The following is a 23061-nucleotide window of genomic DNA, read 5'->3' on the forward strand; positions in this document are numbered from 1 at the left end:
CGGGTTATCTGATATAGGCGGGCCAGAGGCGAGATGACGACAGCGCTGTGACGTCGAAGTCATCAGTAAACATTGCAAGATGGCTATGGATGAACACCAGTTGTTTGAAATGGCTTTGGCCGCTACAATGAACGAGTTAGACTTGGCTTTTTATCTAAAAGAGGAACAGAAGACGCCGCTCGAATCGTTCCTTTGCAAGAAGGGCGTTTTTGCTGTTTTGCCGACCGGATACGGTAAGAGTCTAATCTAGCAGTTAGCTCCGCTGGCAGCTAAGCGTATGGGGCTTGTTGTGATTGGTCGTAGTGTTATCCAATTGCGTGCAGTGAGATTTTCAAATGCATGCTTGGTGCCGCCCCTCGAGCTGGAAGATTTTCATTAGTCGACGCCAGACCATTAATCTTTTAGATTTAGGTCTGGATTTCCAGGCTAACAAACTAGAGTAAATACTCCATATTTTCCAGTTGCATGGCTGGAAATCACAATTTATCCACCTGACAAGCCGACTGCGCTTTGAATTATGTAAATTCCACTCAAAAAGACTGAAACGAATCATTTCTAAATATAAACTTGCACTACAATTAATCATTATTCATCAGTTTGACTGAATGAGCTGTAGATTTTCCTTCATGCTCTATTTTCTGGCGTCACGTACGCAATAACGTGACGCTTGGTATTTTAATTTGACATGAACAAGAGCTCTTTTCCGACTCTGCATTCTTTTCCTCCTGATTATTTTCTTTTTTGACCTTTGTATTCTGCTGTAACGGTATGAAGATAAGAAAACATAATATACTGTGCAAATTACGGTCCGTTCTCCTGATTTTATTTACGATATGTCCCATTAATAATTCAGTGGAATGCTGGAAGAATCTAACATTTTCTCTGTCCAAATCCTCTCTTTCCAAGTTAGTTTTCACACAGATGCTTTAAAATGTAATTGTATCATCTTTTCACTTTTAATCCCTATTAAAGGTGCTCTAAGTGATGTCACGCGTTTTTTAGGCCAAAACATTTTTTGTCACATACAGCAAACATCTCCTCACTATCCGCTAGCTGCCTGTCCCCTGAACACACTGTAAAAAAACGCGGTGTCTCTAGACACCACAGGCTCCACAAACGGCAACAAAAACAAACTGGGCTCACCCGCACCACGAAACACAACAAACAGTGTTCCAGCCAATCACCGACAAGAAGTATTTGAGGGGTGTGGTTTGGGGGTTAGTGCGCGTGCACATGAAGGGGGTGTGGAGGAGAGACGAGAGAGAAGCATGAAGAGGGAAGTTTGAATTATGGCCGACACACGACTAAAGAGACGACGTTCCAATGAACAAATTGTAAAGAAGAGGGACAAGGATAAGGAACGCGCGAAGTCCCGAATTTACATCGGAAAACCCCTCGAAATGTGGCGAGAACTCCGCCGGCAGAAGGGCTTCCGATCCGACATTCAGTTGCTCTGTTTTTGCAGAACAAGGTAAATCCATTTTTCTTTCTAAATTGACGTTCATGTTCGCCAATCCAACACAAGGATGTAATTAGCTAGAACTATGCAGTCAGCGTTAGCTTTGGTGAATACAACATATATGTTTCAGCTAGCGATCAATCTCTCTATTGTAAATGGTCAAGCAAATTCACAGTAGGGTGACAATTTGTGTGAATGATTGTTTTCACCCACTGTTTGTTATGGATTTGAATGTTCATTTATAGGCTATTGACAACTTTGACTAAATTTGTTTACGCCGCCGCCGTTGTTTATGCTCACTGGGAAACGCGAAGCTAACGTTATCTTGCTATTATTGCGTCCTTGTATGGGAGCTATAGTTATAGTTATAACCTCAGGTGGCGAAACGATTTTAAGACAATGTTTCTCTTTTTCTGCATTCTGTTCTGCAATATATAAAAGCATTTATCTAACTTGGTGACATTACACATTGAATGAAGTATCAGTAAAACTTAACTTTGTTTTTAGTGACTACTTTGACTTTCCTTTATGCCGGAAGGGAGGGGAGGAGGGAGGAGACGGGATGAGGAGGAGGGAGGGTCTAGCTAGCCTCCGTTTTGTTTGACAACAATTCGAATGTCAACACTCCCGGCATCACTTAGAGCACCTTTAACAACGTTTACTGGAATCTTTGTAAACTAGGTAAATAAAAAAAATGTCAAAATGACAGAAAGCACTTATGAACTGAAATATTATCACGCAATGCTGAGTTAATGAACATTTTTGATTAAGGTAACGTATGTTACAAAATACAGATATTACCACGACGGTGATGTTCAACCCGACCGTAATATTGCTTTATTACGTAATATTACCGTAATATTAATATTGAGGAAAGAATCGCGCTTTTGGGGTTATTCATGGTCTGTTGAATGTACTTTGTTGATGCTTTATTAATACACATTTAAATTTCCTTTTAATGTTCGATGGTTGAACAGTGGTGACTCGTGAGTAGAATATCTTAGGCTAATTGTGACCAGTTTAAATTTTTTTTTAATATTGCGCTCATATAGCGAACATTTCAATGATTGCTTACAGTTTAACAGTAGTTACACACATAATTCATGCAAGGCGTCATGGGGCGTAGGAAAAATGTGGATAAATTCCCTTTTTTCCCAGGTTTTCATGACTGAGGAACCCTGGCAATATTTATGCACAAACAACTGATAAACATGTTAAAATGAGCGCATTGTAAATAATAAATGAATGTCACAAAACACTGTTCTCACATCCACAAGTGGAAGTTTAAGTGTTGTTCTGCAGGCAAGCAAACAAAAAATAAAAAAATTACACTGTCTAAATGAAAACAAACACACTGCATGGACACTGGAGCAAATAAACTTCCCCAATAAGATGCTGAGATGTGCAAAACTATATATTCTATCTGGTTGAATGCCAAAATATATTACCCAAGCATGCTAACATCCTCTCTGAATCTATATTCGTCCTCTTTAAATCATTGCTACTAAAATATTAATGCTAATAGAAACAGAAACAAAAAGAAGAAACCATGATAGTCAACCACACTTGGAGGTTGGATTGTAAACTATTGTAATTGCTGCAGTGTATTTACAGTATGTTTTTGGCACATTAGATGTCTGCTGCCAAATTGGGCCACAAATTACTGCTGTATATGATTAACAAAAAATATAAATCAAAATGTGCAACTGTGGAAGTTAAGAAAAAAGGAAGCATGACTGCATTTATGCTTCCTTTTTTCACTGCTGTACTTGATTCCACTAATCAAACACTGAAAATGCTAAATCGGAATATACTGATCAAGATTTTCAATGGCCGAATCCGATTGGCAATTTTTTTTTTTTTACAATCAAATGGGCCGATTCCGATACCAGTTGCCAATTTTTTTTCTCTCGTAGTTGTTTCAGAGGATGTGTTTACAGGCGTTATTATATTTCCCCACAAACAACACATTGGGAAATGATTGTAATGCGGTTTGTGTGCAAGTTCTTAACGGAGATCGGCCAAATCGACCGGTGCATCCCTAATGCTATAAACTTTGTGTTGATTGTTGTGAATTGTCTAAAAGCTAATAGAAACCTCAGGTCATATAGGGGCTGTTTACACCTGGCCACTTCATGCGTTCTCTCAGATCGGATAGCTATCCGATTTATCAAAACGATTCCAGTTACACCTGATCACATTAAAGTGTTTTTGCGAAACAGATTTAAATCCGATCTTCAATTCCCGCGCTATATATGCAGATTTAATGGAGTGCACGTCGCCGAAAGCAACAGATACGAGCTGCATTTTATTGATCATCACCTAAAATTTCTAAATCAAAGACCGCAATAAGAGAGAACGGCAACAACCCTGGTAAGATAATTTCGTTTCTTTACTTTTAATGATGATGACTGTGTGTTAAGCGTCTGCGACTTACTTTCACTTTGATTTGCGATAGTTTGCACGTTGGCAATAGATGCTCAGTGTGTTCCAGTAGCGTCGTCATATCTGGCTATAACATTACATATAGCCTATAACACGCTCTCACACGTTTATTTTTTTAGCATTTTTGGGAGGAGTACAATTTACATATGTGGTTTCAACAACCAGATGCATTTACACTTGTCCAGTTTCGTCTGGAACGCGGCCCAGACCTCCTCCTGAAGTGGTTTGAGCGATCGGATTCAAATCCGTCTCGAATGCGTTAAGAGAGGGCATTTACACCTGGTCTTTTCATGATTGGATCTGAGAAAACGCATGAAGTACAGCCCCCATAATCATCGCATATTCACAATCAATCTGAATAGTCAGGTACTTGTGCCCATCTTCATCGCAGATAAGCAAACACTCAAGATCAAATACTGATCTGTAACCGCATGTAGGTTTTTTGGGAAATAAATATGCACATTAACTTATAAGACAATAAGAGCCAATCCTACCTCTCTCCGTCACCCACTCTGGATCTGGGATCATGTAAGTCCCGTCTGAATCAGACGCGCTGGTGGATTGAACAACAGACCCTGACATTGACTCTCCAGCATGCGCTCCTTCAGTCTCCAGAGCGGTGTGTGTCTCTGACGCCTCCACCAGAGCTGAATCTGGGGCTGAATGTGGGTCACGAGCAGATGCTAATGATGGAGCCACTGAACCCATCTCTACAGTTGAAGCTGAAACCGATTCAGTGGCTAAATCAGAAATAGCCTCCTTTTCTAACACATCCTCTATGGCATCTGCCACAGAAGCCGAAACGGTTACGAAATCATCAACCACTGGTGACGTCTTCTCTGCCGAAGTTGATATATTGGTCTCGGGCACCTCAGACTCGTGGGACTCTCCCGTGTCTGGTGTGAAATCCTGCATGTCGAATTCCAATAAAACCTTTTCAAACTCCTCAATAGCAAATGCTGATGCTGTTTCTTCATCCATCGGGGTGGGAACAACAAAAGGAACCGCGCCCGAAGAAATCGGGCACAGGATCCGGAAAAGTCTGGACTCAAGAGTGGGATGAGGAAAGGAAGGGTCGTTCCCATTCCAAAGCATTCAAAACATTCCACAGGGCTCGATTATGTATACAGCCGGCAGTTCGCTAGATAACGGTCTCTCTCAGGGGGGATTTGCTTACGTAAGCTATAGACACTACACAAACCCATATATGACCACGTTTTAGGGTTTTACGAAAACATATTACGGGGCTAAACATTCCCAGACGTTATCTAGAAAGAAAGTTATTCTGAAAATCCCTAGAAAACCCTGCAAGAACGAGCACAGAACCTTCATTCCTTTGAAAGACTACACAGGATGCCACTTATTTAAACATCGTTTATCTCTGACAACTCGGCAGACAATCTCTGGTCAGCTTCAAAAGGGGGACACAGTCCACTCAAAACCAGAATAATAAAGTCATATTATTCTCATTAACTCATTTTAATGAGCGTAAAAATAAAGCCCCCCACAGAATCCTATTCCCTTCTCAACCGCATGCTTAAAAAGTCAACATGAAACAGAAGTTGTGATAGTCTTTTCTTCCCTATTGTAACATATATCTGAGTGAAACGGCTTCTGGAACATGAACAAATGTATGGCGTTTTGATTGGATGGTTGTATTAGCTCTTGTTTACCCCGCCCTCGCGCCAGTAAACACATCATAAGAGAAGAGATGAGATGATGCAGCAAGAGGGAAGAGAAGTTATTTTGATTAAAGATGGATGCATGAATAAAAGTTTTAAAAAAAGATGTGCACGGATATATCGTTCATATATAATAAACACTGCAATATTCCATAAATAATCAAGAATTGTCCATTTTTATGTTCTCCTGATATCTTGTTCTAACTAATCAAAAAAGTGTTTCTTTACCTGTTAGCTCTATGCTAAGCGAGCTTGTTAACCGAAGACATTTCTATAACTTTGGCAGAATGATGTAGGGTTGGGCGGTATGACGAATTATATGGCTGCACGATTAATCAAAATAAACCCGAAATCGAAATATGACTTAGGGCGATTATCAAGTTGCAAAGGCTGCAATTTAATTAAATAAATATAACTATGCGCTACGTGTTTGTGAGTGAAGCATGGCACTGCTTCTTAAATGTGAGCAGCTCATGATCCGCCGGGTTTAGAGAGTTTCGGACCACAGTATAGGGTTGTTATTCCAACCAATCCTTCCACGAAACTTGTAATGAGAAGACTTTAACAACAAAAGAGAAGCTTTTTTTATATCATTACATAAGGTTTTGATAATATTTCCCGCCCTAACTTGATGCAATTCAAAAGCCATGAAATAAATAACATTAACTATTTTCATGATTAAGAATAAATACACAGTAAAGCGATTTTCTATCATTCATATATTTTAGCTACACTGGAAGTATACAGCCAATGCAAACATAACTGTAGCATAACTCTACGCTCGCTGACACAACCTCCTCTGGCACAAACATCTATAAACAGTGAACAGCTCTATAAATCTAGGGGTGTAACGGTTCTCTGTTTATAAAAAAAAAATAAAAAAAAAATAAAATTTGGACCGTACTGTTCTCAACCAACGGTTCGGCACGCACTTGCACCGCGGTTGAACTTTGTTCAATAGGAGTGCCGTATGCTCTATATGACCAGTCATGTACGCCTCATCACCCGTAAAGCACATGTTGCTATCATAGACTGTAAAAAATATGGACAAAGCGTCTGTGACGTCACCCATAGACTTTCTGAAGAACGGGTTTGAAGCCGTTTATGGGGGGTATGGGCGGCGCCATCTTGGAAAATCTTGGGAAATCCTAACCCCGCCCACCTTCTAACGCAGCGCGCGTCACTCAGCTCGCTCTGCTACTTCGGTTATCTCTGTGTATATTTTAGGCAACGAAATATGTTATAAAACACCATACTAACTCTTTTCGTTTTCATTTAAAGAAATCTTAAACATTATAGCCACACAAATGTGGTTCAGGCAACGCATATTGATTATATTCAACTGCACATAACGTTTGCCTATTTATGAAAAAACAAAATATAAAACACAAACCTGCCTCTTTTCATTTTAAATATAATATAAAAATATTAAACATTTTATGGTCCAGGCAATATGTGCATTTGTACTAAACAACAGATTTTGCAGTAAACCACATTACAGATCATCTTCGTTGTATTAAAATGACAAAACTCAACCCAGTCTCTTTTTGTTAAATTTCAGTTTTATCAATATTAGCCATTATAAAAGTATAAGTAAAAGGTATAAGAAGCTATACAAATAAAGCAAACAATTCAGTCAAACATACAAAGTCAGCGCTCTAGTCTAACCATACATCGGTAAAGTTAAATAGCTTATAAAGTTATGAAACTTCCCCTCAGCCAAAACGATTGCCCAATGCCCAGGGAAAAAATTATAGATTCACGAGACCAAAAAGACGAATTATATCTCATGTTTAACCACTACAGAGACTCCAGAGTCCGCGGCATTGGCGGCAAACCTCAGAACGACTAGCCGATGAAAGGCTGCTCCAGGCGGGGTACGTGAACGCTGAGCGCCCGGTCATCGCTGGATCAACTGGATAAAATTTTCATAAATCTTTAAATAAACCACAGATTTGAGCTTTAAACAACTACATTCTCGCCTGAAAAACTCTTAAAACTACATTTCATGATACAGAAACAGTAGTATTATATGTCAACTGTATTAAAAAATGGCGCTTCTTATGTTGTCATTCTCCGTGGCGCTGCCTTGTCAGCTGTCAATCAAGCTGTCAATCAAAGTTAACCACGCCCTTATTGTCATACATTTTAAATCTAAATACGATCTAAACTAACGAGTTAGAAAAAAATTCACCCCCCTCACAGTTGTCAGGCACTCGGAAGCTATCGAAAAATACAATAAAAGTCCATGGGACCAACCTGTAAAAACATGAATTTATGCTGTGAAAACGGACATTTTAACATGGGGGCTATGGACATTTGCTCCCTTTTGGGACCTCCCTCTAGCGGATTTTCGATGTATTGCAGTTTTTCGCACTTCCGGGTAGGCTTCATTTTTCAGATCAGAATGTTGCCGCTTGGGTTGCTATCCGTGTTTAAACTAAACTCATTTAGGCCTTGCCAATTTAAACCATAGACTGTAAAAAAAAATATGGACGACGCCCCTTCGCTCTCTTCCATTGGTGAGAAGTGAAGCCGCCAGTGTCCCGATATGGCGCTGACATCTTGGGGTTTGAGTCTGCGCAGTAGCGATTTCGTGACCTGAGTCTGCGCAGTAGCGATCTCGGGACCAGACCTGCGCAGTAGCGATCTCGGGACCAGACCTGCGCAGTAGTGAGCAGGAAGTAAAGCCGCGAAATCAAGGCCCCGCCCTCACTCTCGGTGTGAAATAATTAATTATAGAAATTTAGATATTAAATTTAAAGCTCCAATCTCCTCAGTCCTCCGAAGATCCCGAAAAAAGAACCTGTCAATCACAGCTGTCAATCATGACGTCACACCACCATTTTTATAGCATCAAATAACTAACTAAAAACAAACTTATTTTAAAAACAAACACTTGAATTTACATAAGCGTGATAAAAAGTAAATGACAGAACCCACCTTCGGAAAAAAGATATTTGAAGTGTAATTAAATTGTTTAGTTGGTCTCAAGTCCCGTTGAATAACACGGGGAGGCGGGGCTTATGACCTATACTAGGACTAGTCACCGCGGGGGCGATCGAGACGCTTTGGCTTCACTTTTCAGGGCTTGTGCGGCACGCTTGATTTAAACATTCAAGAGCAAGAACACGCGAAAGAGAATTTGTGCACACGGCATGAGAAGATTTGCGAACTCATCCGAAGCGCGCACACACACTCTTTAAAGTCTTGCGCTTGAACGGACAAATTCACACAAAAAAAGAACTTGCAGAGTATCCTATAGCAAACGTAGTCGGTTATGTCTTAAGTGAACATAAACAGTCGAGAAAGAGCGCATGTGTTCAGTATCAGTGTACTGGATCCATGCATTAAGTCTTAAAGTGACAGCAGCCTAATATTCCTGCAGTCTGTATGCGTTTTTAATGTTAATCAAACAACAAAACACAAGGAAATCAATCACTGCTCTTGACTGAATAGTTTTTATAACTTTAATAATGATTACTCTTTATTTAATTTATACAGTGAAGATTTTATGCAATGTTGTTTTACATTTGATTACTTTATTAAATATATGTTCCTGAAAACTACTGTTAGATACCCAAATAACCTGGTAAGCACTCTTTATTTATATCTTTGCCCTATTGTATTTATTTGTGCGGTTGCTCGTAGCTTGATTATTTGTTCTTATTTGATTGATTTAACAGTAGTCCTTTTTTCCCTGAACACAGCACATCTAGAACCATACCGAAACACCCCTAATGAACCATAACACCATTTCACCATGCACCACATTTATATGCTGTAGGTCAGAAAATCCTTTGCAGTCTAATTCTGAGATGTCGGTCATATAACAAAGCTGGAAATATGAGTCTAGTGTGCCAAGACTTTGCCTTAAAGGGTCATTATTAATGCCTATTTCACAATCCATTCATCTCCAATCTCACATGTTTACTTATACGCCCCCATCTGGTCAATGGGTGGAAGTGCAGATAACACTTTCTTCGCATAAACAGACAATAATAAAACTCGAGCTGAGAAACAAGTCTCCAGTGACTCCAACTATTTACTTCAGTCTTACTTGCAGAAAACTCAATCTACACAGAGAGGTCAAACCTGATAGATAAAATGTCTAAATTTGACCACTTGGCATCTTGGCCACAAGAAGACTCATTTATGACAGTAAAATATAGAGTTCTCAACAACCCCGAAGTTCTTCCTAAGTTCTGACCTTCAGAGATTTGAGACCAACAGGGTGGTCAGCCAAGGAAGGGAGACCCAAGACCCCTGTACTAAAATAAGAAGCCTTCAGTCCTAAACCTGCCACAGAGAGACGATGAAATACACCCCACGCTGTAAAACCTGATAGATCCGAGGGAGTAAAGCATTAATAACCCGGAATTCTTGAGCGTTTGGTTATTGACATGTGACACAGATGTCAACCCAGCAAGAATGAGGGAGAGAATTGCATTAAGGAAATGACACTGTCATTTAGCACAATGTCTAAGCTGCTTATATATATATATATATAAAAATTATGCTTCTATTCACAAAGGATGTATTATATTGATTAATATTATAAGATGTTAACTATATGAACCATTTGAATTACTGCTGATAACTGCTCACATACATACATACAAAAAATTCAATAATTTTAATAAAAGAGCAATCAATTATCAATGCATTGAAGAGTAAAAACTATTTCTCAAGATTTACTTTAGATTTGCTCCACTTATAATATGCGACCATTCAACATAGGCCTGGTAATTACTTTAAAATCTGCAGGAAAAGACTGTGGAGATTGCATCCTCTGGCTCCTCTATATTTAAGGCTGTGTGTTTTTAATTATTATTTTGTCAGAGTGACGCCATGTGGGACCAATTACCATCTCTGAGTGAAACACACAAATAGAAAGAGAGAGAGAGAGAGAGAGAGAGAGTCCAGTTTCATTATCAAAACGGCTATTTATACCTGCGGACCATCTCATTAATAAGTTAATTTAAAATGATAGGCGTCTCATGAGGAGAATCTGCTGCGGTCTACAATACATGTGTGTGACGTGGTCAAAAGATCTTGAAATTAACCATAAGCCAATGATGAAGCAATGCAGCTGATGACACAGATGTGGAGTCATAATGTGGTCACATGGAGGAAGTCACATAGATGGGCAATGACTGTGAGATGAAGCACAAATGATCCATCTTGAACCATCTTGAACCTCGCCAGACAATAACAGCTATTCGGACTCATCTCAAAAACATTACTAAGATATTACTGGCCCCTGTGAATGTGATTTTGACTCTTTAAATGTCAAAATCTGGAAAGGTATTCAGGCTATTTTAATTCCAAAAGAAAAAATATAATAATAAAAAAAAAGAAAAAAATTGGATAAATAAAACAAATGAAAAAAAAAACAACAGAAAAAAATGGAAAGGTATTTAGGATATTTTAATTCCAAAAGCAAAAATATAATAATTAAAAAATAAAATAATAATTAGATAAATAAAACATGAAAAATTCAAACATGAAAAATTATAAAACAAATAAAAAATTTTTTTTTTTAACTAATTAATAAAAACATTAAAAGGTATTTAGGCTATTTTAATTCCAAAAGCAAAAATATTATAATTAAAAATAATAATAATTAGATAAATAAAAAATGAAAAATGAAAACATAAAAAATTATAAAACAAATGAAAAAATACTAACTAACTAACCAACTAACCAACTAAATAAATAAATAAATAAATAAATAAATTAATAAATTAATAAATTAATAAATTAATAAATTAATAAATTAATAAATTAATAAAAACATTGAAAGGTATTTAGGCTATTTTAATTCCAAAAGCAAAAATATAATAATTAAAATTAATAATAATTAGATCAATAAAACATGAAAAAAAATATATTTTAAAAATAATTACAAAAATAATAAAACAAATACAAAATAATAAAACAATACATTTAAAAAATAAAATAGGAAGTTCAAAGAGTGAAGTTCTCTTTAGATGGGGAGTCAAAGCCCACATGTAGTAGTAATTGTTCCAGCTGCCATGTACAGGTGTAACTGAGTGAACACAAGCGCACACGCCCAAACGATCTCAATCGAAGCTGCCTGAAACATACGGGTCCATGGGAAAAACTGATGGCACTGAGAAGTGGTTAAGCACATGCATTTTTTTAACCTTCCCAATCTTGGTCATCATGATATGCATGGGATTCAAGGCCTATTCCAACCGAGAAGACAAGATACGTGCAGGCATCATCCAGACACGTGACCTGAGAGTTATTGTACTTTCAATAAAAAAAAGCACAAGTCTGTACTTAACATTCCTGCATCCATGAGATCTCTCACCCTCCCGATCCCTCCATCTCCCTATCTGATGGGCAGAAAGGTGTGCTGGGAATTCCTCAAATGCTTCGGCCTGTTAAAACTCGTGCAGATTGGCCCTCATTTATCAAAAGTGCGTACACCAAATTTCCAGCGTACACCTGGCGTACACCCAAAACCACGGTGACTTTGAGATTTATCAATATGAACGTTGGCGTACGGCACGCTCAAATCCTACGCCAGCTCAGGAGGTGGTGTACGCACGTTTTGAGTGCGGGAATGCGCAGAAAAACAATTCCTAACACCACAAAACGCACTGACAAACTAAAATATATGATATATTATGACCCACTGTAAAAAAAAAAAAAACAACATAGTAGGCTAATTATAAACTTCAGTGTTTATTTTTGTGCAACATGGACTTCAATGTTTAAGTTGTGTGACTTTACCAAAGCATTTGAATTGTAGGCATATGTATTCCTTCAGTTGCGAGCCTGTGCGCTTTACCTGACGTTTCAAGCCTTGTTAAATACTTTCGCCTGGCTCCGCAGCGCGAGTCTCCGCAGACTGCGCGCGCACCTCCCCAAACGGACGAGGCGTTTATACTCGACGCGCTCGCCGTTGTACTATTCTTTGAAACGATGGTTAGGCCAGGGTTAGGCCCGGCAGGTGTGCACGGACTGGGTTCAGTAATGAAAGGCTTTCAATGACCAACAAAATTATTCAGACTGACAAAATAATAAAAATGACATTCTTCTTTTAAATAATAATAGCCTAATAATACAAATAATAATAATAACGACATTCTTCTTCTAAATAACAATAAGTGTCATTAATAATAAAAATCTAGAAATCAATTTTGTTTCTTTCCACTTCCCTGGTTTCGCTTTCTCTTTCTCAAAGAAGTATCTCTTCTTTGCCGTCTTCCGTGTGTCCATGGCGTAAAATGAGGGCGTGGGGGAAGCGGAGACTTGAATATATAGGGGCGTGTTATTCTAATGACGATCGTTTTCAGCCGCGGCATTTATCAAGGTCAGGTATTGCGTACACCTGGATTTCAAAGGTACGCACAGCTTCATAAATCAGGCGGCGAGAGGAGTGTAAGCATAATCTTACGCCAACATATACGCCCGTTTCTACGCAAGATTGATAAATGAGGGCCATTGTCTCTGAAGGTCCTGCAAAATGCATCGCTTAGATTCAAACTGAGAAAATGCAAGGCTAATTCTGGTCATAGAAAGAGTTCGCGGAGTCGTCGAGTGATTAATCCTTACAGTGGGACTCGTCAGAGGCACGTTACGTTTATCTAACTAACTAGGTTATACGAGATAGCCAACCTTTGCATGTCAGTTATGCTGTAATTTTACTTTGGATGATGAGATGCATTTAAAAAGACCTTCAATCTTCCTTTCTTTTTAAGCAATTTAAATGATGAATGACTAACAGAAATGTGGTCACTTGGTCAGCTGGAAAAAAACAACTACTGGAAAAAACATTTGTTCACCAAAGAAAGCATTTCCAACTACATTCTGCACAATCCAGATCATATTTTTGTCACAAATAATATGCATTATATGACACAATACATTTATTGATCACTATACAAAATAAATGTCATATTTCAGGAGAAAAATAAATATAATTCTGTTTATTCTGTTTAATACTGCGTGTGTACAGGGCAGGATTAAACCCTAAAAGATGAATTTATCTGCAGTGTACGTGGCCTTAGATGTCATTCATGGGTTCATCTCCCCAAAAAGTATAAAAATGTTGCCTCTCAGCAGGCACCAAAGCATCGAAAGCGCTCGGATCCGTCAATCACTTTCCAGCTCAACCTATAGCGAGAGTTTGGGGGCGTGGCTACTTCAGTTGCAGAAGTGCAAGCCAAAACTCACTGCTTTAGGCCTTAGAGAAGAAACGGGTCACGAACACGTCAAAGCAAACGAGGAATTGATGAAACGCTACACTGGACACTTCAATACCATACAGCATCATCATGCACCCGCTTTACTTTGTGTCCAGTGTAGACAGCCTCAAACAGTTGCGGTGTGTCATGTCAAAAAATGCAGATACGTTGGATGGGTTTGTTATAAGAGAGACGCTCACGTTCGCTCTTTATCCTGCTCAGCTGCTCACTCATGACACACATGCAGAGTATTCCTAATGTTGGACCTTTTACTGCCTTCACAAGCACCCGTCGGAGCCGTGTTAGTGATGTTTGAGTTGGGGGAGGAGAGGAGTGATGTGCGAAAGGGGCATTTGCAAGGTTGTTTCAAAACATGCTTCATTTTTGTAATTCCGCTAGTGTCGCAGGAACTACATACTTCACCTTTAAGGAAAATATATATATATATACCATTAAATAATGTCAAAGTCCTGATCATTTTTACTTTGCAATAATGAATGCATAATAATAAATATTGTGTTATTAATACTAACTGTTTAGTATTTTCTCTCAAATACAAAACCTATTGTTTATCATAACAGCATAGTATGTGGTATCTTCAAGAAAGGCAAGATAAGCATTCAGCCTTGAGAAACATGTGGCCTGTTATGTGTTGTATATGATGTGACTGTATCTGCCCTGCAAAAGGTGATGCTCTTGATAAATTCAAGTTAATCTGAGTCTGAAAGTCAGTTATGGACCGTTCAAAACCAGAACAAACTCAGTTACATGAGAAAGATAAGTGTACTTTTTTCAAGAAAATACAATTGAAGTCCTTCTACTTCAAATTTCAAGTTTAATTCAATGTCTTACTTCCGGTTTCTTAGTAATTATTTATGAAATTTATACTAGCAATTTCAGAGTGAAAATTGCGTCTACAGCAAATCTATTTTTGTGTTTTCTAACCATAATACATGAAAAAAACACATCACAGTTTGAGCATTTACAGTTCACCATAAAGCCTGTGTGTGTGTGTGTGTGTGTGTGTGTGTGTGTGTGTGTGTGTGTGTGTGTGTGTGTGTGTTGAGGTTGGAGTGTTTCACCATTCACCCAACACTCTGTGTTTACACATCACAACCAAACACTCTTTCCCAGAAAAGGAACCGTTGCGAGAGCATTTGCTGTGTGACTAAGAATCACCAAGGGAAGTTCACACAGTCATTTTTACTCATCCAGACAGACGAGCATTAGTTTACTTTAAAACGATAGTTATATACATAATACAAATTATTCACATAATATAACAAAAACAAATGGTGCTTTACATATACACGGTCGGCCACAAGCCAAAAAGTACAATTTATTTATTTTTTAAAGTGAAGTCATACAATAGCTTTGTGAGAGGAACATTGTGAAATTTAAAAGGTTAGTTCATCCACAAATGAAACTTCTCTCATCAATTATTCACCCTAATATCGTTCCAAATCTTCAAAACACAAATAAAGATATACTGAAAGTATATTTACCCAAAACTCGTTCATAAAGATATGTAAAATATATCCATATGAATTCTGACCTTTGACTAATTGACAGGTTTTGGTTCTTGCTGAAGCTCAAACGTGCTGCGTAACACGAGAATGAACCTCATTGGTTCTTGCTGAAGCTCAAACGTGCTGCGTAACACGAGAATGAACCTCATTGGTTCTTGCAGAAGCTCAAACGTGCTGCGTAACACGAGAATGAACCTCATTGGTTCTTGCTGAAGCTCAAACGTGCTGCGTAACACGAGAATGAACCTCATTGGTTCTTGCAGAAGCTCAAACGTGCTGCGTAACACGAGAATGAACCTCATTGGTTCTTGCAGAAGCTCAAACGTGCTGCGTAACATGAGATTGACCTCATTGGTTCTTGCTGAAGCTCAAACGTGCTGTGTAACACGAGAATGAACCTCATTGGTTCTTGCAGAAGCTCAAACGTGCTGCGTAACATGAGATTGACCTCATTGGTTCTTGCTGAAGCTCAAACGTGCTGTGTAACACGAAAATGAACCTCATTGGTTCTTGCAGAAGCTCAAACGTGCTGCGTAACATGAGATTGACCTCATTGGTTCTTGCTGAAGCTCAAACGTGCTGCGTAACACGAGAATGAACCTCATTGGTTCTTGCAGAAGCTCAAACGTGCTGCGTAACATGAGATTGACCTCATTGGTTCTTGCTGAAGCTCAAACGTGCTGTGTAACACGAGAATGAACCTCATTGGTTCTTGCAGAAGCTCAAACGTGCTGCGTAACACGAGAATGAACCTCATTGGTTCTTGCTGAAGCTCAAACGTGCTGCATAACACGAGAATTAACCTCATTGGTCCTTGCAGAAGCTCAAACGTGCTGCATAACACGAGAATGAACCTCATTGGTTCTTGCAGAAGCTCAAACGTGTTGCGTAACATGAGAATGAACCTCATTGGTTCTTGCAGAAGCTCAAACGTGTTGCGTAACATGAGAATGAACCTCATTGGTTCTTGCAGAAGCTCAAACGTGCTGCGTAACATGAGATTGGCCTCATTGGTTCTTGCTGAAGCTCAAACGTGCTGCGTAACACGAGAATGAACCTCATTGGTTCTTGCAGAAGCTCAAACGTGCTGCGTAACACGAGAATGAACCTCATTGGTTCTTGCTGAAGCTCAAACGTGCTGCGTAACACGAGAATGAACCTCATTGGTTCTTGCTAAAGCTCAAACGTGCAGCGTAACACGAGAATGAACCTCATTGGTTCTTGCTGAAGCTCAAACGTGCTGCGTAACACGAGAATGAACCTCATTGGTTCTTGCAGAAGCTCAAACGTGCTGCGTAACATGAGATTGACCTCATTGGTTCTTGCAGAAGCTCAAACGTGCTGCGTAACATGAGATTGACCTCATTGGTTCTTGCTGAAGCTCAAACGTGCTGCGTAACACGAGAATGAACCTCATTGGTTCTTGCAGAAGCTCAAACGTGCTGCGTAACATGAGATTGACCTCATTGGTTCTTGCAGAAGCTCAAACGTGCTGCGTAACACGAGATTGACCTCACTGGTTCTTGCAGAAGCTCAAACGTGCTGCGTAACATGAGATTGACCTCATTGGTTCTTGCAGAAGCTCAAACGTGCTGCGTAACATGAGATTGACCTCATTGGTTCTTGCTGAAGCTCAAACGTGCAGCGTAACACGAGAATGAACCTCATTGGTTCTTGCTGAAGCTCAAACGTGCAGCGTAACACGAGAATGAACCTCATTGGTTCTCGCTGAAGCTCAAACGCATAACACGAGAATGGTTCTCATGTTTGAGCTTCTGTTTACCAAAATGTAATGCTATATCTGAATATTTGTGGAGGGACAGAAATCTCTCAGATTTCATGAAAAATATCTTATGAACCAAAGTTTTATGGTTTTGGTGAGGGCGAGTAATTATTGATCGGATTTTCATTTTTGAGTGAACTATCCCTTTAAGACTCTGTTCAGTGAAAACCTTAAAGTGACTTCAGAACACCTGAGATATATCATGTAAGAGTTATTTGGACTATTTTTATGTTACTTTCATGAATTTTTGTCCTATTCAGAGTCTGACAGTACAAAAATAACCATGTACTTTCATCACATTGAAACAAGATGTTCAGACATTCTGCTAGACAACATTTCTCATTTTGTGTTTCACAAAAGAAAGAAAACAATACAATTTTAGAACAACATAACCAAGTAAATGAGGAACTGCATTTTAATAATGAAAGCAGCAAACACACAGCGGTGCGTGTGTTCACATATGTGTGTTTGAGACATAACCACAATTTCACACTTTACACATCAGAAGACTACAGCAAATGTCTGCAAACTCACAAGATGGTTTAGGTCAGACTCAAAATAAAGCTGAATTACACACGAGCCTTTCTGATTCTGAGCAGATAATTGAGCTAAACGTCATGTCGCGCACACATCGCAGGCCTTGATCATACAGGCTATCATCATCAAGCTCAGACTTACTGACAGATCGCTCTTTTACCCGGGTGACTGGACGATTACAAATACAGTGTACGACATTCAACGGTTACTGGGTACATTAGGACAAATACTGTGTTATAATTCATGACAGGACTGGGAAATGTATTCAATATATTGGTAAGATTGTTTTATGTTTTTGATAAGAAGTCTCTTCTGCTCTCCAAGGCTGTATTTATTTGACCAAAAATACAGTAAAGTAATATTGTGATTAGAATTTATGGTGTTTTCTATTTAAATATATTTTCACGTGTAATTTATTCCTGTGATCAAAGCTGAATTTTCAGCATCATTACTCCAGTCTTCAGTGTCACATGATCCTTCAGAAATCATTCTAATATGATGATTTGATGCTCAACTCTGATTACTATCAATGTTGAAAACAGTTGTGCTGCTTCATATTTTTGTAGAAATCATAATCCATTTATTCAGGATACTTTGATGAATAGAAAGTTCAAAAGAACAGCATTTATTTAAAATAAAAATCTTATTGTGTTATAAATTTCATCTCAATATTATTTTGATGCCAATATTATTAAATGCCAAAATGCGCATAAATTACGTGTGCGCTTGTTTGAGTGGGATACATTTAAGAAAACATGCGAATAAACTATGATGGAAACACATTTAACCTCGATATAACGACATAACCGGATGTAACGATCTTTTTGCGTAACGATTTTGTTCTCTTCAGCTCACTGGACGGAAACGCTGCTTTATTCGCAAATGTTTTATGCGATATTCCCATTTTGCGCAAATGTTAAATTCGAAACTTTGGATGGAAACATAGCTACTGAAGACTCAGCTTTGATCATAGGAATAAATAACATTTTTAAACATTTTACAATAGAAATCAGTTGTTTTAAATAGTAGTAATATTTCACAATATTACTGTTTTTACTGTATTTTTGATCAAATTAATGCAGCCTTGGTGAGCAGAAGCCTTACTGAACCCAAACACACAGATTTGCTACTGTAAATCAGACTTTAAGAGACGTACATTGTTACATCAAGGAAGGAAGCCACAATAGTCCATCACTGAACAGAACGCTGACGTACAGGTTTTTTAGGTTCAAACATTCGTCCACGGCCCACAACACAGGCTTACGTTTACAGGAGAATGACCTGGCAAAAACACCGCTCACACACCTGCGATCTCAATATCTGGCTCGATCTACGCTCCTCTGCTGAGGATAAAGCGATCGCTGTTTGTGTGCCATCGACACAGGCTTTATGAGAAGAGGTGAACGTGCACTCGAGACAACATGAGCATATTCACTTCCTTCATGCACGCACGCTCTTGGTCTTATTTGTGCACAATTTGCACAGAACTCTAATAATAATAATTGTGCAGAGATGCACTGAAATCAGATTGTGATGCCTTTAATCAAACAGCATTTTCAAGTGCACTTTAAGCTATTTCTAGAGGCCTGTTTCTTGCTAAAAATTCTCATCGTTGCTATTATTTATTGCACATCTCTTGGTGACATTTAACTTAAATAGAGCACCTACTAAATCTCTCTTTATCATACGTGACAATCTGTGTGTAATGACCAGAAAACCAGCAGACAACATCATGGAGCAAACGCATAATTAAGTTTCAGAATAGTCTTGCGATGTAAAGACACTCAAGATGCCCCATTTATGCCAATCTCCATTACAGAGTTTTAAAGGTGCCTGTGATCAGAAAGCGAACAGATGTTCAGAACGGGACAGATAAGTGTGACGGACACTAAAGCGCTGTCAGGATGATACTGCCATACCAAAATAGATTTGTGCATTAGAAAGACTGAAGCTTTGCACAGCATCCTGAGTCATTTGGTGAAAATACGGTCTCCCCTGTTTAGAATCTCATGACGATTAGCTCATGCAAGAGTAGTTGCAATACGACACCTAAAGCAGTTTAGTTGCTTTAATTTAGTGCTGTTAAAGGGATAGTTCACCAAAAAAAAGAAAGAAAATGTTGTCATCATTTACTCACCCTCAAGTTGTATAAGTTTCTTTCTTCTCTTGAACACAAAGAATGTTGGTAACCAGACAGCATTGACTTCCATAGTACTTTTTTCCTACTATGGAAGTCAATGGCTACCGTCAACTGTTTGACTACCGACATTCTTCAAAATATCTTTGTGTTCATCAGAAGAAAGAGAGTCATACAGGTTTGGAACGACATGAGGGGGTGAGTAAATTTCCTTTTTTTGGGTGAACTATCCCTTTAATTTCTGACCCTCACTTGTTCCATGTTTATGTCTAAACTCTCTGAGCCAAACAAACGCTTGTTGTTCGTCGTCACAGGTTTACGAAAATAACTTTACTAAACAGCATGTCACTCATGAAGACTCCACAGCCTCAAGGCACTAATATTGAGATTAGTTAGATTAGGCAGTGCTGCTCTTTTTCTCATTGCCCTGGGCAACAAGTCAACAAGTTACAACACCAAGCTGTAGTTTATGGGATCAACTCTTAATTGACAACAATAACTAGCAGTTGTGTAGCTGATTTTGAAATATAAGTGTCTTGGCAACTCATGATTCGTGCATTAAAGCCAATGCAATCATTAATGCACGCTATCAAGACCAACAGCAAGTTTTGGGCAATATTTGTGAAGTTTGGAGGTCGGGTGCGAATTGACACTTTGTTGTTTTGTTGACACATTGTAGAAGCTGCAAAGACAGGAACTATATATGCAAATAAATCAGCAAAAACTATAATCTGCACTTCTGCATTTAGGGACAAATACAAAGCTCAAAGTGTTTTTGCACTAGCAAGGGTCTGATATTAATCACTCAATGTTGCAAGAACAGCAGCTGTAAAGAATGGATCAATCTGACTCTTGCAACACTGCAGCATCATTGCAGAACACCAAACACCCGAAGATATATGAATATAACGCGTAAAAGCAGCTTTAAACCGGCATCCAGGCGCGCGAGCTTGTGTTTTTCAGCATGTTGCTGCAGTCAAGCATCGGCGCGCGCTGACGTTGGCAACAGCACAGTGTCCTACAGCGTCAATTCAGCGCTCTAGCGTCGCGTCCTTTCACGATTATCCGATGTAAAACGTCAAAGCAGCTCGCACTTACCTAAATCGTCCATGTTTTGATCCGGCAACGGGTGCAGGAGCCCGTGATTTACCGCTCGGTTGTGTTTCGGGTCTCGTGTGCGCTCCGCGATCACACGCGGAGAAGTTTTCAACTCAAGTGCACGAGCTGCGCGAGCCCGTGATGAGTCAAGCACACGCCGCGCCCGCTCACTGTCCGAGGCGTTTAGAAACGCGTCTAAAACTATATATAAAAAAGAATACAGAATGAACAAAAACAATAATAAATTGTTAAATAATAAATAATAAATAATTATTATGTGTGCAAATATTTAATACAATAGTACAAGTATTCAAACAATACATGCAAATAAAATAATAATATATATAAAATTTCTTTATATATATATATATATATATATATATATATATATATATATATATATATATATATATATTCAAGCAATAAAAACTCAAGAAATACATTTTAATAAAACATTATTTAATAAAACTATATATATATATATATACACACATTTATAAAATATTTATAAAATAACACAAATAATTATAATGGGTTCTAATATGTCATGCAATAATACAAAATATCCAAACAAATAATAATAATGGGTGCTAATATTCAAACAATAAATTGTAGTAAAACAATATCTATTATAATAATATAACATTTATTATATATAACACAATTAAATAATACTGCAATTTAATAATAATGAAATGAACAAAAATGGGTGCTAATATTTTTATTTAATAATTAAAATAATTAAAATTATAATTATACAATATAGACAATATATCATATACGAACAAAATATAATATATTCTAATAAATAGAAAATAACATAACATACAATTTATGATAGAAATATATGTACACTAATGTTAAGTACACCTAAAACAAAATGTAAAATTAAAAAATAAATAAAACTTTATTTAGATAAAGTGTAGAGGCTATCAAAATACTAATGAATATCTAATGCATTTAAATTGAGCATTTTTCATGACAAATTCTATATGGTCAGAAACACAATTTGATTAAAGTTATGCATATATGTACAGTATCTGCATTAGTTCACGAATCTCTGTCTTTGCTTCTCTGCAGGTGTTTAGCTCATTTGGACAGCTGTAATCGCCCTCAGATGAAATGTCACCCCATCTTTCATGCAACACCTCGTCAACTTATACATTACATAGTGATCAAGTCATCAGAGCATTACTGCACAACAGCTTACACATGCTGTTATGGATTCTGCATACAGAATTCCAGCAACGACAACAGATATGAAATGAATTTCAGTGGCCTCCCACTAGTTTTTTTAAAATATGAAGAAATCCTTTAATCATCATTCTGTTATGTTGGTTATGTGTTGGTGTGTGTGGCCCGTAATGGGGAGCTGTTGGCTATCATTAGACACTGGGATATCCCATCAACAGCTGTGAACGGGCTGCTGAAAGCCTCAGGATCTTTGGGAATCTTCTGAACACACTCTTAAATTCACATGTTCATTTCCATCTCTGAAGTGAGCGGCGGTCACAGATGTGCTATTCCTGTACTCAAAAACAAACATTTTAATACTGAATTAAGACACGATTTCCTACTTGTTGCATAACTGGTTTCTTTTATATAATTAATTATCAAACATTGTAAGAAATAGCATATTTGTAATACTATAAATACGCAGTACACTACCATTTAAAAGTTTCAGATCAGTAAGATTTAAAAAAAACAAAAACTTTTATTCATGCATTACATTAATCAAACGTGACATTTATAATGTAGCTTTAAAAATAAAAATATATCATGGCACAACTGTTTTCAACATAATATATGATAACAATCAAAAAGCAAATCATCATATTAGAATGATTTCTGAAGGATCATGTGACACTGAAGACTGGAGTAATGATGCTGAAAATTCAGCTTTGATCACAGGAATAAATTATATATTAAAATATATTACTATAGAAAACAGTTATTTTAAATTGCAAAAATATTTTGCAAAATTATTGTTTTTACTGTATTTTTTAAATGCAGCCTTGGTGTGCATAAGGGACTTCTTTATAAAACATAATAGAACAGTATATAGTGTATACATTGTGTGCAGTATGCAAATGTATGCATGGATGAAATACCTGGATGAGCTGCTATAATTGCCAAAACAATATAATATTTAACATATTTAATTGCCAA

The 23061-nt window shown here is 37.8% G+C and overlaps 1 protein-coding gene and 1 long non-coding RNA gene across 4 annotated transcripts in view; one reads left to right on the top strand and one right to left on the bottom strand.

Moving 5' to 3' along the window:
- Nucleotides 1-21049, bottom strand: part of LOC309499693 (paxillin-like) — a 42458-nt gene extending 21409 nt beyond the window's left edge. Inside the window, exon 1 of one of the 2 annotated variants that reach the window (XM_082171090.1) lies at nucleotides 20893-21049. In XM_082171090.1, coding sequence (XP_082027216.1) covers nucleotides 20893-20905 — 13 coding nt within the window. In that variant the 5' untranslated portion in view covers nucleotides 20906-21049. Of the gene's footprint in view, nucleotides 1-4398; nucleotides 5466-20892 lie in introns of those variants that run through there. The other variant, XM_082171089.1, reaches the window with a different exon arrangement.
- LOC309499754 lies at nucleotides 12021-20886 on the top strand. 2 transcript variants are annotated; one of them, XR_014206325.1, is made up of 3 exons: nucleotides 12021-14835; nucleotides 14876-16926; nucleotides 17021-20886. It is a non-coding gene; the product is annotated as an uncharacterized lncRNA (long non-coding RNA). The 2 variants fall into 2 exon arrangements; XR_014206326.1 differs by having other exon boundaries at nucleotides 12021-14829.
- Nucleotides 21050-23061: the final 2012 nt, after the last annotated feature.

This window comes from Leuciscus leuciscus (assembly GCF_965113295.1).
Source record: "Leuciscus leuciscus genome assembly, chromosome: 5".
NCBI classification, from domain to species: Eukaryota; Metazoa; Chordata; class Actinopteri; order Cypriniformes; family Leuciscidae; genus Leuciscus; species Leuciscus leuciscus.